The sequence below is a fragment of the Notamacropus eugenii genome, chromosome 5, assembly GCF_028372415.1.
Source record: "Notamacropus eugenii isolate mMacEug1 chromosome 5, mMacEug1.pri_v2, whole genome shotgun sequence".
NCBI lineage: Eukaryota > Metazoa > Chordata > Mammalia > Diprotodontia > Macropodidae > Notamacropus > Notamacropus eugenii.
Window position 1 is genome coordinate 196,704,057 of NC_092876.1, and position 27,408 is coordinate 196,731,464.

Sequence of the window (27,408 nt, forward strand, 5' to 3'; positions counted from 1 at the left end):
TTTCCTGCCTCTCCCTCTGCGTAGAGGGTCCTTCCCCCACATTAACCTGTAAAAATCCTTCCAGGCCAAATTCAAACACTGCTTCCTCTGTGAACTCTTTACTGATCAGTCTTGGTCTCACTTAAGCCTCTTTAATTATTTAAATCCCACTATTGCCATTTGCTACCTCCTATGTTAGGGAAATAATTTCATTTCTCTGGAACTCAGTTTCCTCAGCTGTAAAAGAAGAAGCTTGGACTAGATCATCCATATTCCCTGAAGCCTTGTGGTCTTCAAATGCTCTATAAATGTGTGCTAATGAATGACTTCTGCTCTCTGATGGTGTTGGTTGTGAGTAGCACTATTGGTTAGCTAAAAAAATTACCAAATCGCCAATGCCTTTTCATCTTTAAGCTGGAAGGATATTTTCTTTCCCTGCCAGATTACTTTTTGCCCAAAAGAAAGTTATGAAGCATCAGAAACCTACAGCATTTTCCTAAAATTTAAAGCATTTCTCTTTCCTTCTCCTTTTTGGAAAAATCTCCCTATTTATTTCATTTATAAATGCATCAAAACATTTTTGGACTTCAGAGTTTTAAAAGTATTTTGCATCAATACCTTTCACATTTCTCATCTGACATCATCTTACATGGTGCGGGGTGGGGTGGGGAGAAGAGAATATGCTTAAATTTCTTTCATTCAGACTTCATCCCTGTGTTCAGAATTCAAAGATTAGACTTCAATCCCCTATACACAATCTTTCTAAGTTTCACTTTGTGGAAGTGAAATATGACTATTTCAGCACTATATTTCTTTAGTATCAACATTTCTATGAGGTCCATCAAGTGGCACATGGTACTTCACTGTGCTGTCGGTAGCATGGATTATCAATGTTGCCTTGTCAGGTGGGCACACTCAAAACTGGCAGAATGGAGCCCAAGGAGTGCCCTTAAGTCCTTTCCCTCTATTAGGAAGTGGCCAGAAGACCTGGCAGGGACCAAAAAAAATAATACTTACAAAGTAATTCTAGCAGTGAGCAGTGTGAACACAAACATCTGAAGCAGGGACTAAAGACAAGGACTTGCCAAGGTTCCTGACTTCCAGCCAGCCCACCCCAAAACAGCTGGTTTCTGATTTGCTCTCACTTAAGTCTTTTCTCCAGTTCTGCTATTCTATGTGACCTCAGGCTATTCACTTCACCTCTGTGGGACTCAGTTTCCTCAGCTGTAAAATAAAAGCTTGCACTTAAACGTTGGATCATAAATGGGAAATGGCAGGGACCTTCACAGTTACGTCATCTATTCCTTTCATTTTACAGTTGCAAAACCTGAAGCTTAGTGATACTAAATGACTTACTCAAAGTCACACAGGTAGTGAGAGCCAGGAGCTGGATCCAGGCTCTCTGCTGAGGAATTCAGGACTCCTTTCACTGTCTAATGCTGCCAACCTCTAAGTTCTTTATGAGCTATAAATGAATTATCTTCTGAACCTACAGTCAAGTTCAAAGAGGTCTGTCACAAAATGCAACTAAATTAAGATGGCTTGAAAAAACTGAAGTCATATTTCATGTCACTGAAAAAGAGAAAGTTAGATAGCCAAATTTGTTTTCTCCATGTTCTGGCCATTCTGTCTGGACTCTTGGGGGCCCACTCAGCACTGGAATCTCTTTCTCAGCAAAGCAAATCTGTCATTGGCAGCATATGAGAAGTGACAACACATGACAAAGGAGGGAAAAAAGAGGGAGGGGGGGAAAGAGAAAGAGAAAGAAGGCAGACAGAAACAGAGACAGTGACAATGAGAGAGACAGAGACAGTCAAGGGGGAGGTACCCAGAGCAGGAAAGGAAAGGGGTGGGTTATTTGGAGTTCCCAGCAACAATTTGGTGACCATATATTCTGAACCCTAGAAGGAAATATTTTTTTTGTCTATTTTCTGAAGAATAGTACAAAAATGGATGAAATTGGACATGTCTTTCTAATAATATCCTTGAGAAAAAATAGGGAAAAGCCTTAGCCTACCTCTACCAAAAATAACTGAGGTATGGAACCATTTAGTTCAACCAACTCTGGTTGATTATATTGTATTATATTACATTACATTGTATATATGTATGTGTGTATATATGTATGCATATATGTATGTGTATATATACACACATGCATATATACACACATATATGTACTACATTGCAGCAATACTCCTGATTGGATCTGCCTAATTTTTGGTACTTAATTGGACGTCACCGTCCTCTCAACACCAGACTGGACTTCCCTCTGCATTTCTTAGAATTTGATTGGACCTCATCCATCACTTAGGATCATAGATTTAGGAAACCTGTAGCCATCTAATAGCAGAAGAATGGTGATATGACTTATGTTGTCAAAGGTCACAAAGGTAACCACTGTCAGAACTGTAATTTAAACCCAGGTTTTCTGATTCCCAATTTAGAGCTCTTTATCCTGGACAGCATTGCTTCTACTATTCTTGTGGGTCCAACTGGATTTCCCTACTTCCTGGTACTTGATTGAACTTCCCAATTTCTTGGCATTGTCTTACTGGATGAAGGAAACTGACCAGATTGCTCCCAGAAAACAGTAGAACTTCTGAGGAGCAAACAGGTATTTTTTTTTCTTTTCTGTGTCTAGAGAAATCTGTGTACAATGCAAGACCAGAAAATTTCCAGCTTTCTGGCTACAGGAGGCAGAATTTTGCAAATTCTGATTTGTTCCGTCAACTACAGCCATTTAAGACATGGTCTATCACATGCCCTGTGCCTCTAAGCTGAAATTCCCTGAGGCAGAAGTCAGCCTTCACAACTTTACATTTAGAGAAGAGAAACTTAGCAAATATTTTCCCAAATGGCTTCACCTTCTTTCTCATCCACAGGTAAATGTATTAATTTATTTTCTTATTCAATGTAGTGGTTAATAGAATGGATGATCTTGGACAATCCCATAGCTAACAAGTTTGGGAATTTGTTCTCACTGAAAGACACAGAGTTGGGAGAAAAATTCTAGAAGGCAGGAAAGAAGAGCAAAGAGTGAGGGAAATAGCTCAAATGAATAATTAGGGACTACTATGAGAAGGAGACTGACCAAGAGACAGAAAATGAGAGTATGAAAACACTGTGTTTTGTTTTTTAATGGGTAAACTTTGGAAATTGACTGCAAAGAAGAAACAATAAGGTCATTAAAACCTCATAACTTTAGAGAATTATGAGGTAACCCAATTACAAGAAATTCATCTAACCACTGAGGGTCCAAGTTTGGAGGGTGTGTGTATATGTGTGTGTGTGTGTGTGTGTGTGTGTGTGTGTGTGTGTGTGTGAATTTTTCTTCCCGCAAAATGTAAACTTTTTTAGCCCATTTTTCCTTCTAAGGAATTTCCCATGAATAAAACCAATATTCTCACTTCAAAGTTTCTCTTCACAAAACAATGACACTGTTGAAAATTTCTAGAGGCTCTGGAAGTCCTTTCAGGCATGCGAAGTTCTCCGTACACATCCGCATTAATAACATTGCATAATGCAGTGTGTCTGACAGGTCAGCCAAACAAGCCAGAACATTAACACCTCCTTTTCAGCTCTGAATGAATAGTTCTGATCTGGTGCATATTTACATATGGTAAGTGCCCTTCAGCTCATTAAAGGGGAAAAGAATATTAAAACCACAAGGCTTCTCAGAGTAAATGTGCAGATTTGTTTATTCTTTTCATTTCCATCCTTATCTATAATCTTAATGCTTTGACAAATCAATGAATAAATCAAGCACTTATGGAGTAGATAATGTCCACTAGAGGTGAAATTCAGTTTTTTGTGGACAGGACAGATGCTTCTGAGGTGGGGGTTTAAACCTGTGATTTTGTTGGCATGGAACACTGCTGATGTGGAAAACACACATACACGCACACACACATGCAGATTGACAACTGTGTAATTTTTCATCATCCTGAGTTGCCCAGGAACTGTTAATTGTCAATTCAAATTTCAATTTTCACAGGAGAAAAATACATTGATGCCATCATGCGGTCCTATAAAAATTCTGAGTTTCTATGATCATTACTTTGCAATGCTGCATTCATGTCACAAAACTCACTTGAGCTAAATCCTCTTAATTTGTACTAGGCATGCATTTACTAGGTACCTCAGGCAGCAGTTCTAGATAGATGGACAGATAGACACACATATACATGCACATGTATGAGTATGTATATGTGTGAAGAAATGTATGTATACACGACATATATGAGTATGAATATATGGACTTATACAGATGTGGGTGTATGCCATCCATTAAATCTGTGAATTTTCACATCCTCATAAAATTCATCAAATACAGTCTTTCCTTAGAGTTAGGATTCTACCACTATCAGAGCCCTTTTAAGCTTCATTATTAAGCTCTATAATAGTGCTTCTTATCTTCCTCTAAGAAACATTTGATGATTGATAAATTGTTTGATTTTGTGGTGGCACAAAATGAAGAAAATACAACAGATTAGACTTCACTTGTATTTTTTCTTAGGATAAAACCTACTTCTAGGAAAGTATATCTTTGGGAAACCCGTGGGTGTGTTTCAGAAAGCCACAAAATAGCTAAAGCTACATATGCATCCTGGTAGGGAAGGGATACTTTCCATTCCCACCTAATCCCAAATAAAAGCATGCAAATGAACTCGGAGCATCCTTCCGCAGGGGGTTTCCCAGTTAAATACCCTCAGTTGGTGGTATTTTCCTATATAAAGACCAATAGCTATCTACTCACTATATAAATAGAGTACCAACTATTTCTTCATTTGTGACAATCTCCAACAGAGGAAAGAAGCACATAGCTTATCTTTGTGGAGCTAATAGGAAGTTGACTAAAACAAAAGATAACACAAAGTTTTCCACTTCTTGACTTTGCTCCCCCCACCAAAACGAGAAAGTAAAAAAAAAATTGGCAAACGAATTTTTTACAAGATAAAAGAACAATTTCATCTTATTTATGAAAAGAAAAAATATTTGAGATATTTTAAAACCCAACACCAATATAATCCACAGCCTCATAGAGAAAAACACACTCGTCTGTAGTAAAAGCCAGATATTCTTAATAATTAGGGTTTTCCTCAGTATTTGCTGACTGCAAATTTTTCCCTTATTTTCTGTAGTTTCTGGCTGTAGTCTCAGTGCATCCAGTACCATTTCAACCTTAAATTAATCTGTTACATAAATATCATCAGCTTTATACATATGGGAGACACAATGCAGAGAAATCTAGCCTGCTGTGAAAATGCTTTGATATATTCACATTCATAAACTCAGAGACAAAACAACGTAAGGGAAGTGTAACAGAGGATGATTACTTAAGAGAAAGAAAACAGACAAGCTTCCTATGTAGCTTTTCAAAAATATATACTTAATCACAACTCATAAGGTTAATTTTCCTTTTCAAGAATAGTTTCCAGGAGAGGATGCAATGGCAAATCAGTCAAATATTTATTGAGAAGATGATATGACCTCTCCTTTAAGAGAAAAGAAAATTGCCAGCAGCAGGCTCCAAACCTGTGATTTGACTGGCGCTGTTGGTTATTGCTTCAATGGCACCTATGAGCCTAGGAAACCAACCTGGAAATCATAAGGTAGAAACTATATTCAGAAAGAACTCCCTGCTTCCTAACTGAAGAGGTTTTTTAATTCAGTAAAGAATACTAAAATTAGAAATTAGGAGTTTAAAGCTCCATAAAACACTGGATTCATATGGTCCAAATATAAAATAATCAAACATTTTCATGTGACATATTGATCCCTTAGAATGACTTAGTTGAATAAATAGCAAGCCAACTTGCCAGTCATAGGATCATAGATTTACAGCTGAAGGGTCTTCAACCCCCTTGTTCAACCACCTTGTTTTATAGATGAGAAAAGAGGAATAGAGAAGTGAGGTAAACTGGCCTGAGTCACACTGCCAGTAAGTGCCTGAGGTGGGATTTGAAAACAGGCTTTCCTCGCTCTAATATCAGTACTCTATCCACTGAACTGGTTTGGATCCCAGTCCCAGCACTAGCACAGATTCACTGTGTGATAGGAAACAAGCAACAATGCCTCTGGGTCTCATTTCTTCATCTGTCAAAAGAGGGGACAAAATTATAATTAAAGTCACTTTCAGCTCTGCAATTCTAATATGTTACAGTCACACTCCTTGTGACCTGGCTCATTTCAGTGAAACCCTGAATTGCATAGGATGCACTCACTGCTCTATAGCTGTTGATTCAGGATCACAGACTTAGGTCCTCAGAGTTCACCTAATTCAACCTCTTCATTTAACAGATGGGGAAAGTAAGGCAAACAGAGGCTAAGTGACTTGCCCAGGATCACACAACTGGTATTGGAGTGAGGATTTAAATGTAGATATTCATTATTCTAAGCCCACTGCTCTCTCTCTCTCTCTCTCTCTCTCTCTCTCTCTCTCTCTCTCTCTCTCAACTACATCACACTACTGTTGTTGTACAATTATGTCAGACTCTTTGTGATCCCATTTGGGATTTTTTTGGAAGAGATACTGGAGTGTTTTGCCATTTCCTTCTCCAGTGGATTGAAACAAATAGAGGTTAATTTACTATACAGCTAGTAAGTGTCTGAGGCCAGATCTGAACTCTGATCTTCCTGGCCCCAGGCCTGGGGCTCTATCCATTGTGCCACCTAATTGCCCAAAACTTATCCATTCAAAAAAATGTTCCACAGAAACATCATTGCAATAATGCTACCATCCCTGAAAACAACAGTTAGCAACTCACTTAAAAAGCTTTATTTTTAAAATTTATCGTATTACTTTATAATGTTCCTCATTTAGTATTTTTCTTCAGGTTGCTCCTATTATACCTGATGATCATCATATGTTTCATAATAGTACAGCAGTATAGAATTGAACACTGGTAGCTGGGTAGTGGATAGTGGATAGAGCGCTGGACCTGGAGTCAAGAAAATTCATCTTCTTGAATTCAAATCTAGCTTCAGATACTTACTAGCTGTGTGACCCTGGGCAAGTCACTTGACCCTGTTTGCCTCATTTTTCTCTTCCATAATATATGTTGAAGGAGAAAATATCAAACTACTACATTATCTCTGCCAAGAAAACCCCAAATGGGGTCATGGACTTGGTTGAAATTAGTGAACAACAACAGTGTTGGGAACTCATGTTTTCTAGCCTCTACCACACCTGTAGAACCATTTAACAAGTGCCCACTATGTCCCAAGCAGCTAGATGGCAAAGCAAATAGAGCACTGGGCTTGGAGTTGGGAAGATCTGAGTTCAAATCTGGCCTCAGAAACTTACTAGTTGTGTGACCCTGGACAAGTCATGAAGAGTTGGACACAACTTAAACAACTCAACAAGAAAGTGAGCACTATGAATCTAGTCAATAGTAACTATCAATTGACATACCACTTTAAAGTTGGGAAGTATTTTACATATGTCAGCTCATTGGAGTTTTACAACATTTGAAAGGTCAATATTATGTAGATATTACTAACCTCATTTTGTCAATGTCAAAACTAAGCATAGTTAAATGACTTACCCCAGGTCACATAGTAAGTGTTGGAGGCAGTGTAAGAACCCAAATCTTCCTGACTCCCAGTCCAACATTCTATGCCGTAGATTTGCTCTCTTCTATTCCTAATGTCCCACTAATGTGAATGGCATATTATCTTGTATGATATGAGGAAATCTTACATTTTTGAAAATTCACTTTGAGTTTCAAAGATCTATTATACTATGCCATGGTTGGTGAAGAAATGATTACTTGAGTGGGGGAGGGGTTGTACAAGATGCCAACCATTCATTTTATTGGAGCTATTATTTTGGGATCCTCTCTAATTGTAGTCATGGAGTACATGCAATTCAAAATGCTGCGATGCAAATACAAGTTAAGTATGCAAAGTATTAGAAAAAATTTTAAGTAACTGGCATTTATATAATACTTTAGGGTCTACAGTATTTTACATGTCATTTTCCAAGCAGAATGAAAGAAAAGTCATTTACACTCATTTCGGTTCTCCAGCCTATGAGTTAGACTGTGGCAGAGTTATAGACAGGAGTGATCACATATGTAAAATAAAAATGTGAGTAACTGGAAAGATGGAGGAAAGAACTTCCAGTTGTAATGCGGGTGTGTCCAAGTGAGGCAATACCCTTGCCAATCCTTTCTATATTTAGAAGGAAGTTCTCTAGCGTTTGTCTTAGAAAAAGAATTTTTCTGCTCTTCCCATATGAGGAAAATGGGGGAAGGGCTTCCTGCTTTAGCAACCCTGAAAGAGAAGGTTTTGTAACTAGGCAAGGAGAATAGGGCTGAATATAATATATGATATGACTTTTCCAAATCTACTAAAGGTTCTTAGCCTCTTTTTTTTTTCTGAATCATTCATCTCCTCTTGATAGTCTTTTCGCTTTATCCTTCACCTTTTCTCCATCCTGTCAAATACCTTTTCTTCCAAACCTCTTTTCCTCTGATAGAGTCAGAGTGACTGCTATCATCTGTACAGTTTCTCCCTCCATTTCCTTGGATTTCAGCTTCATCGTGTGGGATTTGGCAATCACCATGAAAAGGCTGAGTATTTCCTCATGATGCTGCACCATGAGATAGAGCTTCCAGTCAAAGTGGACCACTGATGCTAGCCCCTTTGGAAAAATGCATAAAGTATAAGCTACTTAGCAAATGCCTACTTGGCTACTAAGACAGCTGAAGCATGTTCATGTAGGAAGCAGGGAGAAAAATAACTGAAGGAGAGTATGAATAACTGTGGTGGAAATTAAGAGCAACAAGAGATAAAAAAAAGCAACTATTTTTGAATGGAACGATCTATGAACTGTGTCTAGAAGCTTTGCTTTGGATCCTGGCTTTGAAACTTACTAGTATGTGACCATGACTGATACATAACTCCTTTGATATGTAATTCTGGTCTCTTAGAGGATAGAGACAGTAAAACTTAAACTGCCTACCTGACAGGGTTAGACTGGGGAACCATAAACCATAAAGTGCTATAAAATGTGAGTTGCTATTATAAAAGTATATTGGTCTTTTTTCAGTCATTTCTTATTTTTCACACCCCCATTTTGGGTTTTCTTGGCAAGGATACTGGAGTGGTTTCCCATTTTCTTCTCCAAATCATTATAAAATGAAAAAATGGAAACAAATAGGGTTAAGTGACTTGCCCAGGCTCATACTGCTAGTAGATGTCTGAAGCTAGACTTGAACCCATGAAGATGAAGCCTCTTGACTCCAGGCCTGGCACGCTATCCAGCTACCCTTATTATAAAATTATTGCCCTGCCAAACTTCTTTTTTCCCCCAACCCTTCCACAAAAGAGTTCCCTACATAGCACCAATTCATAGCAATCTTATTTGTATTCACTTATTTCACTAATCCATTTATCTCTCTTCTGAATTCCTAAAGTTTCCTATAACCAGACTCTTTGCTTTTGAATAGCTTCCACCTTATTCCTCACAGACTTCCATATCTTTTGAATTGGAGAAAATCAGCTTTTCACTGAAATTTTCCACTCTAGGCTGCTCCTTTAATTAATGTCCATTCAATTTTCTTTTTAAAAAGTGGAAAGAAAAGAGGTACAAGCTCAGGATAACAAATATACTCATTATAAATATAATTGTCATAGAATTGAAGTAGGAACCCCCTCCTGCCTCATGTAGGAAAGCTGAAAGGGCTACACAGAGAGAAGAGTTCTGGAAGATGCTGACAGAACCTGGAAATAGGTGTACTAATGATCTAAGGTGGTACATTCCCTTTTATGGGAGTAACTTTTCAGTGAGTCAGTAGGAATCCCATCAATGATACAAATCCCTTTTGTATTTAGTCAGGCCCCACTGACTCCTCAGTGCATCTCCAAAGCTAGCTTACAAGGGATGAGATTCACACCACTGCAGATGACTAGTTTTAGCTACTGTCTATGTCTGAGATCTCCATTGCAAGGTCACTCAGGGCTTAGTGTTTTTTTCAATATGACTTAAAGCTCTCCAAGTAAGTAATCATGAGATTACTCTTTCTGTAAGACAAGTACAAGTCCTTCCCCCAAATTTGTCAATCTATACTTCTTCAGGCTCTACAAAGTTGATGTACTAATTTCTTTGATTTCTCTCTCTATCATATAATTAAATTTGCCCACTGTCAACCGCAAAAAAAACTAAGAAAAATGGGACAACAAAAAATGGTCCTCTTTGTCTTTTAGCTTATTATGTAGAAAGGTATTTCTTGTAATTATTCAATGATAAGAATTTAGCCACTGAACACGAAACTCAGTAACACTGTCAGATATATTTTGTTACACGCTGGAAAATTCAAAGTCATTGTTAAATTAAGAGTAAACAATACCATGTATTAGATTTTCCCAAATAAAAACAGTGACAAAGTTATTAGAGAAACATTTGTACAAGTAACAGACTTGCATTGCAACATTTAAATAATTGCTTTGGTCAGACACAGGAATGAACATGTATAGGAGGCTAATGTAGCTTTAAGTGGCAAGTTTTATTTTCTGTGTAGGTCTCAAGAAAATTGTGTACAATGATCATTTAGCCCTTTAAAATATCCATGGAAATTGATAAAAATTAATCCCATCATTCTCTAATGCTTTTATGGGTTCTCTTTTCAATGATATTTGATATTTCAATCAATCTTATTCACATCAAGTAGAAATATCCCCATTTCTAATTTCTAATAATTACTATTTAATAATTAATAATAATAAATAATCTATACCTAATTTGTGGCCAGGTGGAATGCAATGTCAAATAACACTTAGAAAGAGGCATTCTTACCATTAATAAATATATAGATTGTAGATTCTGTTCTCCTTTTCTTTGAAACAGGTGTTGATAAGTATCTGCAGCTGTAGTAGCCCGTGTGATTGGCCTGTGCCCTGCTCAAGGTCAGAGTGCTGCAGAACTGTTTACCATTCCTCCCACAGACAGATGTGGTGATGCTCAGTCTTTTGCTTTCCTTACTCACAGTCTTAGGCAAAGACCATGAATGGGCCACTTCCCCCCTGCAATCAAAGATAAGGAAACAAAAAACAATTACATCTGGGTATTGTGGCACCACCTCAGTTCCCAACCATTCATTTTATTCCAATCGCTATTTTGGGGTCCTCTAATTGTAGCAATCTTCCTCTTCACACAAAAGCAATATTTTTTTAAAGTTTTAAAACAATGCTTAAAATAAGCAGTCAAAGAGATTTGGGGGTTGATTTTCCTTAGTTTATTAAAAAAAAACCCAACAACCAAAAACTGCCATACCATCTAATCATTCCATAGCCCCCTACACCTCCCCTTTTCTCTCCCTTTCAGCAGAGGATCTTGACTCATACTTTATACCAAAATAATAAACACCATCTGGTTATTCCTTCATGTTTCCAATTCTCCACCTCAAATTCCCCCCAAACTCTCACCTATTTATTCTCTCCTTCATTTCTCCAATCACAGAGAAAGAGTTGAATTCTTCTCCTTGCCAAAACCAACCCTTCTACTTGGATCCTTGAGCCTTCTCCTGCTTATAACCCTTAGGAATTTGCTCCTTCAATTATTTCCTTCTTCTCTGACCTTAGAGCTCCTTTTACTGGTTCTATCCCTGCTGCCTAGGAACAGGCTCAGAACTCTATACTCAAATAATCTTCCTTTACCTGCTATCCCCTCAAGCTATTATCTCAAATCTTTATTCTCTTTCATAGCCAAACTCCTAAAAAAAGGAATCTATGCTCATCTATATTTCATTTCCTTATCTTCCACTCCTTAACATTTTGAGGTCTTGTTTCCATATTCATACTTTATTGAAATGGCTGTTTCCAAGGTTACCAATTATTATCTAATTTCTAGATCCAGTGACCTTTTCTCAGACCTCATTCTTGATCATATCCTTTTCCTCGGCATCCTTTGCTCCTTCAGTTTTCATGACATAGCTCTTTCCTGGTTCTAGTCTTAGCTGTATGAATGCTTCTCAGTCTCTTTACTGGATCACCATCTGCGTCTGACCTTCTGCGTGTGGGTATGTCCTGGACTTTCTTCTGACTCTCTTATCAGCTCCTAAAGGTGCTGGTTTTAACATATCAAGTCTTCATCTCAGTGAGCTCCACTCCTACATCACAAACTGTCTGTTGATTATCTCCCTCCACTGGATATCCTATGAATAGCTGAAGTTCAGTAAGTCCAAAACAGAGACCACTATCATTTTCCCCAAGCCAATTTCTCCTTCTAGCTTCCTCACTTTTGTCAAGGGTACCATGATACTTCTAGTCAATCAGATTCACAACCTTGGAGTTATTCTTGATTCTTTACTGTACTTTATCCTTCATGTCCAATCATAGCCAATCCATATGCATAGATGTCAATTCTATTTCTGTATCTCCACTTCTCTTCTACACACCTACCATAATTGTCATGGCTCCCTGCCTGGACCATGGCAACAGCCTCTTGATTCTTGCCTCTGGCCTCCCTCCTCACCAGTTCATCTTTCCTACACCCAGCTACCAAACCAATATTCTTAAAACACAAATCTGACCATGTCATTGTTATACACAAAAAGGGTCACTGACTTCTATTGCTTTCAAGTGAAAATACAGATCCCTCATTTGACATTTATAGTCCATTGCAATGTAGTTCAGACCTTTTAGCCTGATTTCACATTATTCTTCCTCATGTGTGGTGTATTCTAGCCAGACTTCTCTAATAACTGCTCTTCACACACAAACACCTATATCTTTGCTCCATGCCTCTAACAGGCTGAATCTTATGATTGAAATTCTTTTCCTCCTTACCTCGGCCTCTGGAAATCCCTAGCTCCCTTTAAGATTTACCTCAGGGGTTACCTACTCCCTGAGGTGTTTCTTGGTCCTTTGAAATTTAATTTGCATGTGTGCATAGTGATATATGTAGGTATTTGTATAGCATATATATATATATATATATGCACTTATCAAATATATATGTAAGTACACACACATACATGTGAGTGTATTTACTCATGTAGTGTTTACTCACTACTTTATATGTTATTTCTTTCTAGAGAATATAAACTCTTCGAAGTCAGGGACTATTTCATTTTCCCCTTTGTATCTCCAGCACTTAGCACAGTGCATTCCTTGTGCATAGTGAGCATTTAATGCATATTTTTTAAATTGGATTGAACTGAATTAAATGGAATTGGTGTTCTTGAAGCAATGTTCACCTTTCTTGGACATTGAGGGATCACTTAACACAGTATGCCTCCCTAAGAGACTAATTCAAAATGGTACCAGGGAATGACTAGACATGGAGAGGAAAAACTGCAACCAGTATGTACTTAATTCAGCATCCCAAACCAACCCCATCACTCACCTGCATTTAAGATATAATGTCTGGTCTGCTTGAATGACATGTTGTGTGCCTTTTAAACTTAGTTCAGGTCCTTTCAATTTTGATCCTGAACTGGATCCTGGGGAAAAAATTTAAAAATTTTTATTTGTAAGTTGCCCCCACTTTTTTCTTCTTTCAATTCTACCTTCATTCCAAAGAACAAATTTTTATCTTGAATTTTCCTCATCTTTCTCTAAGATAAGGGTTCCCAGTTATGTTGATCAAATAGCCAGTAGCAGCAATAATTGATAGGGCTGAGATCTCTCTTGAATGTTACTCTCTTGGTATGATTTATTTCCACAACAGAAAAGTTCTTTGTCTATTACCTGACACCATATACTCTAGAAACAAAAAGGCTTAATTGTTCTGTCTTTACAAAACAGAGCAAGTAGTCAGAATGCTGTGCTGAGGGCAGAGCGGAGAGCAGCTCTCTCAGAAGCTTGCCTTGAATTCTGTCTCTGTCATTTACGTCCAAATCAGAAGCAGCAGCATGGCATCTTGGCTAAGGGATGCTTCGAGTCAGGATGACCATTATTCCGATTTTGCCTTTGACACATACTCGTTATGTGACCCTAGTGAAGCTGCTTCTTGGTGTACCAGGAAATTATCAAGATTATAAAATCATGGAATTTCCCCTAGCAGAAACTCTCTATACCAATGGAATTATAGGCCTATACATATATATATTTTAAAAAACTAGATGTATAATTATACATTTGAATAATGCTTCACATACAGTTACAAAACACTTTCCTTCAGAAAGCTATCGATGCGCTCTGCCTCCACACTTCCTTTTCTTGTACTCACTTCTGGACTCTGTGATCTGGCCTCTGATTTCATCATTTAACTGAAACTGTTCTCTCAAAATTACCCAGTGATCCTTTAATTGCCAAATCAAATGGCTTATTTTCAATCCTTCTCTGCAGCCTTTGATACTGTCCATCCCCTTCTCCTCCTGGATTCTTTCTCCTCTCTGGATCGTTGTAACATCGCACTCTTCTGAAGCTTTTCCTATTTGTCTTTTTCTCGGCATCCTTCTCTCGTTCTTTTTCCACATCATGCCCAGGGCATATTTTTTTCCTTTCACTCTAAACTATCACTTGGTGATCTCATCAGTTCCCATGAGTTCAATTATCAGCCCTCTGAAAAATCTATTTATCCATTCCTAACGTTTCTCTTGAATTCCCGTTTCACATCACCAACTGCCTCTTGAACATCTCAAATCCAATGTTCCATAGACATTTGAAACTTAACATGTCCAATACGTAACTCGTTATCTTTCTCCCTCTTAAAAATTTCCTATATTCAAGGGCACTATCATGTCTCCTAGTTATCAAGGCTTGCAGCCTCAGGAGCATCCTAAACGCCTCAGTCTTACTCACTTCATTTATCCAATCTATTGCCACACTTTGCTATTTTTGCCTTCACAATAGCTTCTCTTGTCTCCACTCATACAACCACCACTGTGGTTCACTTTGTGTCTGTTCACTTGCCATAGCCTTTCATTTGATCTCCCTGTTTCAAGTATTTCCCCACCACAATCTGTTCTTCACTCAGCTGCCAAAATGATTTTCTAAAGCCTAGGTTTGACCATGTCACACCCCTCCACCCTTAACTCAATAAACTCTAGTGGTTCCCTACTAAAGTCCTATGTTTGCTCTTTAAAATTCTTCATTAACCTGGCCTCTTCCTACCTTCAGAGTGTTCTTATACCTCACTTCCCTCCACATATTGTATGGTCCAGCTCCTCTGGTATAGGTTCTCACCTCTAGGTCTCTGCACTGATTGTCCCCCAAATCCTTGAATGCTCTCTCTTCACCTTCACCTCTTAGCTTCAGTGGCTTCCTTCAGTACTCAGATCCAATCTCATCTTCTGGTCTACCTAGTTGCTGATGTTTTCTCCTCTGAGATTATCTTCCATCTACTCCAGATATTTCCTGTATGTACCTAGTTATTTACATGTTGGCTTTCCCATTTAAACTTATGCTTTTCAAGGGCAGAAATTATTTCACTTTTTTCTTTGTATCCTAGCTTCTAGCATACTACCTGCCCCATTATTGGCACTTAATAAATGCTTATTGACTGACTTATTGACAGATATAATTTGATTCACGCAACTTTAAATATTAACCCATGTTTACAATTGAGAAAATTGAAATTGTTTCCATTACTCAATAGCAATAGATTCTAAAAATAAAGACAGTGTGGGAAAGCAAATCTATGATATATGTTGACCCCAATTTGGGAAAAGAATATTTTGCCTGAATACATCAACTCATACACCATGATAGATGGCAGAAGAGTAGTTTAGTAAGTTTAAATGCTGGATTATAGGTCTGTGAGACAAAAATGTGAGATGCTATGGTTACCTCCTTATTTTCTACTCTTTGCAAAACAAAGTTATTAATTCTCTAAATGTCATAATATTCCCATCCACAGATTGTAATGATGAGGTTTTTTCCATGTGTCAAGGAAATATTTCAATAAGTTTATTTTTAAGGTATTAACTTGCTGTCTCTTACTAAAGTTCTACACCAATACTTCATCACAATATAGGGGTAACCTTAGGTTCTCTGTTTATAGAGTGTAACTTTTGGAAGGTCTTACTAAGCTGGAGAGACGCTGAATATAGCCCAGCAAATATGGGCCTAGTGGCGGACTACTGTCTGAGAACCTGGATTTGGTTAGCTAAATTTGGAGATGCTCGTGGCCAAATTGTTGGCCATAGTACCTCATGAAAGTTAGTCAATCAGCCTTAATTCATTTGCTGTTCTCTACTAGCCCTACCTTCCAACCCACCTGTGTTACTAACCACTTCCCAGACTCAACATTCCATCTTCTGCCTGCAGACAGTCACACAGAACTTCCCTCATGTTTAGAATGTCCTCCCTCCTCATCTTCCTCTCAAAGAAACATTGTCTTCTTTTGAAGTCCAGCTTAATCACTCCCTTCCTCTGTGAAATCTTCCATGATTTCCCCATCCCAGTTGTTGGTGGGTTCTTTTTCCATCTCAGTTTTCGTTGTACCACCTATATTTATATTTTGTTGCCTCATTGCCATATGAGCTGCCTAAAGGCAGGGCCTGTCTTATTTTTTTGCGTATCTCTAGCATTTTGCACACAGGAAACATTTAATATTCGTTCATTCATTCATTCATTCATTGGTTCATGTAAAATAGCAGCTATATTCTGTCTGAATCTCCTGTGCCTAACACAGAGCTTTACACATAGTAAACATTTAATAAATCTTTCCTGTACTAACATGAAGTACTGAAACAGGGATATCCCTTAGATTAGGGATTCACACAACCTTCTGTTCAATCTAAGTTTTTTCTTCACTCACTGAATCCCACTGCCTTATTGTAACATTATCAGGAGGTGGTTTCCAAGAGTAAATCTCATGTGAAGCTTAAGAGGTAATTATCCCATTGTGGGGCTCTAAGGGAGATTGGAATTTTCCACTTCTCTACTTCAGCAGCCTGAGTTCTCTGAATAAAAAGAATTATTTCCTCCTCTCCCCCTCCTCCCCTCCCATGAAATAGTCTGTCTGGAAAATATTGTTTTCATTACTATTAAGAAAGTCATCAAAATCATACTGGGTCATAATAATGGCCCTGGGAATCTTAAAAATAAAATGAATCTTTTTCACCTTACAGATGAGGAAACTGAGACCCAGAGACTTGCCCCAGATCAGAGAAGTAGAAACAGTAAATTCAGCATTGAAACCCCAGATCTTGTGACCCCTAACTCAATTGTATTTCCTTCATAACACACTGCATTCTTTGTAGTTCAGTTTTCCAAGTGGGAAAAGAGAGAAAATTATTTTGCTCTTCAGTTGTCTATGAAAAGACCAAGAATTCTATGCTCTCTATACTATTTGATCCATTGTTTTTTGTTTGCTTGCTTTAAAGGTGTCACTGCATGTATTTTTTCAGTAGATGTTTATTGAGTTGAAGACTGCCAGACCATTTTTTCCCTCCTTTAAAAAATATTTATTTTCACTTCCAAATTATCTCTCCTTCTAACCTTCCCTTACCCATTGAGAAGGCAAGGATAATTATATCTGTTATACATATAAAGGCATGCAAAATGTATTAGCCATGCTTGGGAAGGGGGGGGCAAGATAAAAAAGAAAAAATATGCTTCAGTTTCCATTATGAGTCCATTAGTTCTATATATAGAGAAGTTGATAGCATTTTTCATCATGAATGCTTTGGAGTGATGATAGATCATCATAATGATCAGAAATACTAAGTCTTTCACAGTTGATTAACTTTTCAATTTACTGCTACAGGGTACATTGTTCCCCTGGTTCTGCTCACATCATTTTGAACCAGTTCATTTACGTCCTCCTAGATTTCTCTGAAACCATCCCCCCCCCCATCATTTCTCACAGCACAGTAGTATTCCATCACATTCATTCCATCACCATAACTTGTTTAACCATTTCCCAGTTGATCGACATCCCCCCAGTTTCCAATTCTTTGTCACCACAAAAAAAGCTGATAAAATATTTTTGTATATATAGGTCCTTTTCCTTTTCCTTTGACCTTCTTGAGTATAGATCTAGTATCTGTAATGCTAGGTCAAAGAGTATGCACGATTTTATAACCCTTTGTCCATAGCTCCAAATTGTTCTCCAGAATGAATGGATTAATTCATAGCTCCATCAAAAGTGCATTTGTTTTCCTTTTTTTTCATCTTAATCTGATAGGTGGGAAGTGGTGCCTCAGAGTTGTTTCAATGTGCATTTTTCTAATGATTAGTGATTTAGAACATTTTCCCATATGATTATTGATAGCTTTGATTTCTTCTGATGAGAATTTCCTGTTTATATCCTTTGGCCACTTATCAATTTGGGAATCCCCTTTGGTTTTTATAAATTTGGGCCTGTTCCCTCTATATATTTGAGAAACAGGACTTTTATCAAAGAAACTTACTATAAAACTGTTTCCCAGTCTTCTGTTTTCCTTTTAATTTTGGCTGCATTGTGTTGTTTGTCCAAAAACTTTTAATTTTATGTAATCAAAATTATCCATTTTACCCCCTGTGAACCTCACTCACTCTTGTTTTGTTACGAACTATTCCCTTATCCATAGATCTGACAAGTCATTTTTTCCCATGCTCTTCTCATTTGTCTGTGATGCCCTCTATGTCTAGACCATTTTGAGCTTATCTTGGTATGTGGGTGAAATGTTGGTCTATGCTAAGTTTCTGCAAGACTGTTCTCCAATTTTCCCAGCAATTTTTGTCAGTCAGTGATTTCTCACCCCAACAACCATTCGCGTTTATCAAACACACTAGCTTATTGTGGTCATTTGTTTTTCTATATTGTGTACCTAATCTATTCCATTGATCAATCACTCTGTTTCTTATTCAATACCACATTATTTTACTATTTGTCCACTGTGGACAGATAGAGAGAACTACCTAGGGCATTCCTTAGTAAATTTATAACATTCTTTTATGCTTCACTTGTTAAATCACAGATTTAAAAAAGAAAACAAACAACTTTATCCAGAAATGACTTTGAGCTTCCACCTCTTATTTCTCTAACTTTTTTTTCCAACTTATTTATTAAGTAAAACTGAATGGCTCATTTGACTTCAGTGGATGCAGTGAGTGGTGTCCAAGAGAACCTCTGAACTAATGTTTATGATTAAACAAAATGTAGCCCAAAGGTCCATTCTAAAGTCCTTCCAGGCTAGCAGGATACTTAAATGCCTCAGTGAATCTGTACCACTGTGGCACAGAGGATAGAGTGTTGGATTAGAATCCTATTGCAAATACTTGTTAGCTCTGTGACCATGGACAAATCAATCAAACTCTTAAAGCCCCAATTTCCTCAGTCGTAAAATGGATATAATAATACTTGTACTACCACCCTTACAAGATTGGCATGAGAAAAGCACTTTGAAAAGTGTAAGGTGCTCTACAAATATGAGTTGTTATTTTCTCTACCAGTATAGATCACAAGCCACCCATGCTTTTTGCTCCTATGAGATTCTTATTCAGGCTCTACCATACATCCTCCATGGAGAATCTGCCCAGTGTGCTGGAGACCCGCCTCTAGGTCATTTTATTTGGCTAACTATGATAGCTACGAAAAAATGTAGCACCTGCTGGTCTCCATTAAGAACTTGATACCCTTCTTTACCCAAAACTGGGCCAAAGCTTTCACTTCAGGGGAAAATAATGAAGTAAATTCCCCCAAAACGCAAGGAAAAGATAATCTACAAATACAAATTTTCTACATATAAGCTATATTTTTCCTTGTTTGATTTTGAATAACATGGCCTTGGTTTAAGTCCTTACTCTACTATTAACTAGGTCTGCAACCTTAGACAGATTTAACGATAGCTAGCATTTAGGGGATTCTTTAAGTTTTGGAAAGCACTTTAAATATGCTGTCTTATTTGGTCCTCACAATAATCCTGTGCTATTATTATACCCATTTTACCAATGAGGAACATTGAGGCTGAGTGAAATTAAGTCACTTGTGAAGTCACACACGTATCTGAGATCAGGCCTTCTTAACTCCACGTCTACTTACTACATCACCTTAGATGACCACATGGACATGTCACTTAACATTTCCAGGCTTCATTTCCTTCTTCATATCAATGATTCTCAGTGTTTTATGCTTTATGAGCCATTTCAACAACAATATAACCTAGAGTGAATTCCCAGAGTTTTTAAAAAATATACTATTCACAACATTCTTTTAGATTTATTCATTAAATGTTTACAATAACTACAATAATAACTTTTGCCCTCCAAAATTCCAAATAAAAACATATATTATAAAATGTAAAATGCTATCTTACTTAAACTTGTTAAAACTCTAAATATAAAATTATAAAACTTTAATTATGAAATTATTATGAATTGTTTATGTAGGACATTCTGTAAGAATTAAAAGAAGTAATCCAGTAAGACCTCATGTTCTTCCTGTTATTTGCAAGACTTCATATTAAATTTCTTTATTTTATAATAATTTTTGTTGAATACAAATAACATTTTATTTTAATAATATTTTATTTTCCCAATCAAATGTAAAGACAATTTTCAACATTCATTTTCTGAAAAATTTTGAATTCCAAATTTCTCTCTCTCCCTCCTTTTCCTTTCTCCCCTCCAAGATGGCAATCAATCTGATAAATGTTATTCATGTATGATAAGGTAAAACATCAAATAACATTTTAAATGAAATAAGCTACAACTTGGAAAATGTTTAACAAAATATAATAATCATATATAAACTTAATTTCAATGTTGGACTTTTTATCTGAACAATAGTTTCTAATATTTAACAGTCTTAAACCTGGTTCCAAATCAAGTTTATTTCTGTATTTTGACATAAAACAAGAATAAAGCAAAAAGACTCATATAAATATATGGTGGGAAATGACAAGAGCATCTTATAAGTTTTTTTTGAGAGATGAAAATTCATTTAAAAAAATTTTTGCCACCTAATTGGCAAAATAGTGAATAGCTAGGTATGATATAAAATATTTATTTTCCTACTGACTAATAACACTGTATTAAATGATAAATATACTTTAAGTTTAATTGGATATATATTTAATTGAATATATTACTTCTACATATAATACATATATTACTCCTACCTTTGTAAGGAAATATTTAGATGTGACATTTTTTTTTCTACTAGTGGTACACTAGCAACATTCCCACAGAAATTCTACTGAACAATTAGCCACTATTGCCAACCAGTTCATTTGAAAATCAGCTGATAGGAAAAGTATATAAATATAAATGGAAAATAAGTTAAATAGAAAAATAGCCTTAATGAGAGGTAATATAAGGTTTGCTTCTGTAGAATATTTGTGATGGTTTGTGATAGTTTCAAAATGACTTATAATTTGCATGCCTAGTAATCATGCAGACATTTGTAATATCTTAGTCATGTACACACAGCTGATAGAGCATGATTACAAGGTAATAGAGAAGATGAGGGAACTATAGTATACAGAACACTAATGTGGGTACATGCATATATCTTATGTCAGGAATTTGATGTCAGATCCTTGTGGCATTTTGCAAACAATTTGATAACATATTGAGAAATTACAAGAGCACAATGCACTTGGAAACAGAGTTCAGTGTAATCACTGCACAAAGATCAAAATTGTTGCACACTTGATTGAGATGGTTTTGAATTACCGTAGAAACAAAATTATATTATTTCAAATATTCATATAGCTTATTGTCACAGAAGAAGAATGTGTGTGTGTGTGCGTGTGTGTGTGTGTGTGTGTGTAACATAATTGGGCAATTATTTACTATTTAAGGCACCATTAGAGAGTTTTTAGTTTGAATCTTTTGAACCATTCTCAGACTCCCAAGATTTCACAAATTACTGAAAGGAAACCACTTACATAGATAATTGCCAAATCCCTATCACAGTTCTTGCATTTCATGGTTCTATGGTTAAGTTAATGAGAAAATATTTTAAAATTATAAATTAAGTTTTACAAACATTTATGAGTAAAGCTGAGCCATTAAGGCTGTTGGATTATATGGCTTATTTCAAAGGTTCAGATATATATATTGATCTGCCTATACAATGTGTATGGCTATCCAGAATTAATTGTTGGTTTTTTTTTTTTTTAAGTAGAAGTTAAGGAAACCATTTCTTCTTCATTTTTAAATTTCAGTGGTTAAACTTAAAAAGAGTACTCCCAAGGCATGTCATTGGGACAAGTATTCTATTATCCTTTTTCAAGGACTCAAAGCAAGTTGAAAGGTTCATTTTCTGTTTTTCTTAAAGACTAAATAGCTAATGTCAAAGCCACAGAAAGTTGAATAGTATTAGCACAACTTGTGTCTTAAAGCACTTAAAATGGTTCATGAAATTAACCATGAGAGTAACTGAAAAAAAATATTAATTTTTCTGTTTCCAAAACTTTTGACTTCATGGCAAGAGGTTATAGAAACAATAAAGTGTGTGTATGTGTATTTATATACACAACTGTGTTTCTCTGAAAACTTCAACACTATTTTTTAACAACAGAATTAGATTTTTCATTACATTTTTTCTTTCAGCTTGGGGCAGTATGAAGGAAGTTCTTGCTATGCCAGGACTGAGAAATCACCCCATGCATTAAGATAGCATGAAGCTCTGACTCAGTGCTAACTAATCTCTAGTGCAGATAAGGTTTTTTGCAACTTTAAGACAGCAAACTCAGATTGTGGAGTATCTGAGATTAGACTAGGTAATTGATCTTCATTCCTATCCAGGCAGCAGAGCAGAAATGTTCAAGTAGCTGTCCAGCACAGGAATTCAGACTTGAAATGTGTATTGCTACATCTAATATATAAATGGTATCTAATACCAAAGGATTTTCATCTTGTTATATCTATTATTATGTTGAAGTCACTACTTTAAAGTAGAAAATCAGTCCAAGAGTTGGATTTGGAAGACATTTATTCTAGCCCTTACCTGAACTTATAAAATGGGAATTGTTTGCTTGTTTTAACAAGTCTATCATAAAAAGTCCCAATATCATATCTAGAATATACTACCAATCCTAAAAATACTGAAGGGATTTCAGTAACCATTGTTGAGAATTCAGGCTTGAGAATTTAGAAGTCACTAACTTCTTTAAGTATTTCAAATCAGCAATTAATCATGAACACAACCACAAAAATACTTCAATAATTTCATTGTAGTCTTATTATTTTTAAATGATTTGAAATAAACTACATACTTTAGGTTATGTTCAACAAAGGCAAAACATGGAACCTACAACAGCATTCAAAGTGCACAGTACAAAGGAAAGAGGACTGTCTCAATACCAAAAAGAACTTTAAATGGAAGAATCTAAAACTTTTACATGACATGCATTTATTGGGTCATAACCTTAATTCATTTTTCTTTAACTTTATAGAAGTAATTTAAAGGAAATTTCTGTATAGTTTGAATTGTTACCAGGAAAAATAAGACAACAGAAAAATTCCTACTGTCAATATTTATAAGGGAACAGCATCTTCAGTGGGCCTCTCTATGCTGCATTTTACTTGACACTGGCTTCTCTAAGGGGTCAGAGTTTAACAGGACACATTCATTTATCATTATGCTTGTTACCAGGAGACCTTAAGGAAACTACCCTTACAATGACCTACACCCGTGTGCAGCTTCTTTTTGTGTGACAACCTCAGTTAATTAAGGTTTGACAATGAGAAACCTCCTGCTGATGAGGTGTTGTTACCTTCCCCCCAAAGCATTCTACTCCTAACACCACAGACCTCTTTATTGGAGAGATTAAAACCCTCCACAGAACTGTTTAATAATGTCATTTCTCTTTACCGTACAATATCCCAAGTTATCTGAGTTGTCTGACAGTCAAAGAACAGGAGATGCAAAATAAAATTTATAAAGCATTGAGTTTAGAAATCTGGCACACCCTTCAGGTAGTTACTTATAGGGAGATGCGCAAAAAGTGATTACTACTCCCATGAAAATGCTTAAAGGAAGCTTTGGCCCTAGAGAGACTAATTCTAGAGAGACTTTCTCTGTCAATTAAAAAAAATTTAGTAATATTGTCCAGTACATTAACAATGTTGAGGTGTGTGTGTTTGTCCTTCATTGCCAAAGAAGACCATGCCATCAGAGAAATGATGACATGACTTGCACTTGACTTTGTTTTGAGTGAGGAAGGGCTGTGCGGGTCACCAGCCTCACTTCTCCTCCAGAGCCATCTGAATCCAGTGACCAGATATTCATCAGGATGACTGGAGATGACCCAGGATGAGGCAATTGGGGTTAAGTGACTTGCCCAATGTCACACAGTTAGCGTGTGTCCTTCCTTTGGGAAGGAAAATAGAATGAAGAAAAGGAAAACATCTTATTAGTGCTTTCTCCTCCATTTATCTGTGCAGAAAGTACAGTACAGGGTCTGAAAAACATGAGTTCTAATTCAAGCCCCCTGAGCTTGATTCTTTAGCCAATCTTCTGATTCACTTAAAATTTCTTGCCTCAGTTTTTTCAGTTTGATTCTTCCTGTACTGTGACGCTTTTTAGTAACTAGAAAAGTGCAAAAAAGTCTTCACAACTGTTTAAAACATTACGGTCTAAATACAAAACAGTGGTGATATATATAAATATATATTTATACATACATACATATGTATAATACATTAACACTACTACCACCCATGTGTTTTGAAGACAATACTGAAGTGTTATCCTTAGTTCTCACCTAATTCTTCAGCTAAAAGGTTTTTTATAAGCTATCCTATAATGCCAAGATGAGATTTTTATGTTGCTTTTAGAAAAGAAGTCATATTAGAAACCTTTACTAGGTACCCGAGAATCATAAAGTTCTTGTTTTTCATTTTTTCTTTTCTTTGTATGTATTTGTTTAATCTACCAAGAAGAGATTTTTCTGTAGTACATGAGCCTATTCGTTGGAGATGTCTTCAATCCAGATACTAATGGAGGTAAATTAAGAAAGACCTTACAATCTTTGCCACAAATAACATATTCAAAGCCTCTGACCTTTGGGATTTAAGTTGCCAACCCTCAGCAATAAAGCTATCCATCACAGGGAATCCTTTCCTGAGTACCGTGTTTGCGTACATTTTAAGGCTCATTAAACACTACTAGACCATTATGTTTTCTATTGTTAAAATAAATTTTGTTCTAACCTTAACAGGCTGAAATGCAATTGATTTTCCTTGCCCATTAAGTAATCCTCCTTAAGCAGTGACCAAACAGATCTTCTCCATATTGGATTCCTATGATTTTAATATGTTCTCAAGGCTCCCTTGAGTAGTAAATATTTTAATTGAGGCGCCTTTCTAAGATTTTACAAGCATTCTTCTGCTTATATCCATTGGAGGAATTATGTTTCCAACATAAATGCTATTTTCTAGAGGAGTCATATGCTAAATTATTGTAGTCAGTATATTTTTATCATATAGTGGTAGGTCTTTCCTGAAAAAATGTCTAAGACCACTTGAAATCATTACGAACCTAGAAGTGTGAATACTCCAAACAACCTATGCAGTGCCCTTGGCCTGAACTTTTTACATTTTAAAAAATCAATTTAATTATTCTGTTTAGGAAAGATTTTCAGAAATCGTGAAGCACCATAATAAAGATTAATTAGAAATGGATTAAGATCTGATCCAAAGTATGGTCATTTAAGCAAGCCTAACTTCATAGAACTCGTGTCTTATTTACTTTTTTGACCTTTTCTTCCTTCTGCCTAACCAGTTCTTGCTTCTGCTTTCCACTGTGTTCTCCAGTGGCCCATAATCCCTTTCTTTCATCCTTCATTTTGTTTTTTCTTTTCCTCTCTATAACTTTAGATTTTCTTCCACTCCTTCATCTATCCACATACTTTTAAATTCTTTATTCTCCTCTTCCATGCCTTTCTCAGTAAATCTTTTACACCTGTCTAATGACTCCTGTCTTTCTAACATTCTTTTTATCTCTAACCTTTAAAATAAGAAAAAAGTTCCATCAGTTTCTTCTCCTACTCAAACTTTTTGATTTACAAGTTACTTATCAAAAGAAAAACACCTCCATGCATCCTCTATGTTATTCACTTTCAGTAGTCTCTGGGAGGGGAAAACTCCAAATCAAACAAACAAACAAAAACACCCAGCTGCTCTAAGCCTCCTGGATACCTGACTCCAGTTATTTTGTGCTTTTGTGTAGGAGCATCATGGAAGATGGAATTAGAGGTGGGCAATTCAGACTTCTAGTGAAAAGTTGAATAAAAGAATTAAAGAAAGAAATTAAAGAAAGGATAGAAAACCTGTGGTAAGATGTTATCCTTTAGAGAGACTGTTTCCATCTCTACTCTGCCCACTTTCTCCCTGCCTTCACCCACTGTATGCCCCCACCGTCTTCAATCATCAGTTCTTAGCCAAGAAGAGAATGGCTGGTTGTGAACCTCATCCAGATTCCAGCACCTTGTGAAGACTCTAGGTTACCTTGAGGGTACTGTTAGGAGTAAGAATGAATAAATGTCAGACCCTTCGATATAATGCTTTAAGATTCATGAAGCACTTTCCTTTGAGGTGGGTTGTATCAGTCAGTTATTATCACCATTTTATGAGACTTGAAAAGTTGTGACTGTTAATAAATAGCTGTTAATAAATGTCAGAATCAAAGCTAGTCATCAGAAATTCCTATCATATTGACCTTATTTTTTGGCCTGGATGTGGGATTTAATCACAATAGGAAATGCCCTGTACAAAAGCTCCCTCTGCCAATGCCGAACCAATACCATTCTACAACTGGAGTTTCAGTTGTGTGTGGCACTCTACTGTCATAGTGACAAGGACAACTCTCTAGGACTATGCCATGCTGCATCTCATTAGATGACTATCAGTAAAATACTGACTCATCACTGTTTTGGATATTTTGATGTACTAATTTTAAAATAAATATTTTCATTAGAATTCAGGGTAGTAGAAAAGATTTACTTGCTGAAGAGTCAGAGGCAGTGCAGTACAATAGAAAAAGGGGTAGATTTAGATTCAAAAGGTCTGAGTTCATATCTCAGCTCTGCCCACGTGTCTGGGCAAATAAACTTCTCTGAGCCTCAGGTTCCCCATCTGGAAAAATGAGGGGGTTTGATTTCATGATCTCCAAGTTACCCTCCAGTTCTAAATCCTATGGCTCACAGACTATTTTGTTCGGTGCCTAGAATCAAGTTAACAGTTCAGCAGAGCAGGGTCAGGATTGCCTGGGGTCTGAAAGTGCCCAGTGGGAAACCTAAAGGAGAGAACAAGGGACATCCTGGGGTTTATTGCTGCCATGCAGGCTTCTTTCTGGGCATTGCCCCTTTTTTATAAGTATTGATTCTTACAAAGTTATTCCAGGATCAAGGTGGGGCTATACTATCCCTTCAAGGACCCCTGAGAGTCCAAAACCCTTCTAAACTCTAAAAAGTCAGTGTATTCTACACTATCTTTTATAAGGAACCAGTAAGGTATAAGCAGGCAGTGGATTTGCCAAACAACACAGAAGTGAAACTTAAGGAAACACACTAATATTTCTTCTAAACTAAATGCAAA

At 36.6% G+C, this 27,408-nt stretch overlaps 1 protein-coding gene across 3 annotated transcripts in view; it reads right to left on the minus strand.

The window, feature by feature from the left end:
* The window catches only part of FLT1 (fms related receptor tyrosine kinase 1), a 184,409-nt gene that overhangs the window by 147,250 nt on the left and 9,751 nt on the right, over positions 1 to 27,408 (minus strand). For all 3 annotated transcript variants that reach the window (XM_072611809.1, XM_072611810.1, XM_072611811.1), the window contains exons 2-3: positions 13,334 to 13,430; positions 10,784 to 11,010 (exon numbers count right to left, since the gene is read on the minus strand). In XM_072611809.1, the coding sequence (XP_072467910.1) occupies positions 10,784 to 11,010; positions 13,334 to 13,430 (324 nt within the window). The remainder of the gene's footprint in view (positions 1 to 10,783; positions 11,011 to 13,333; positions 13,431 to 27,408) is intronic.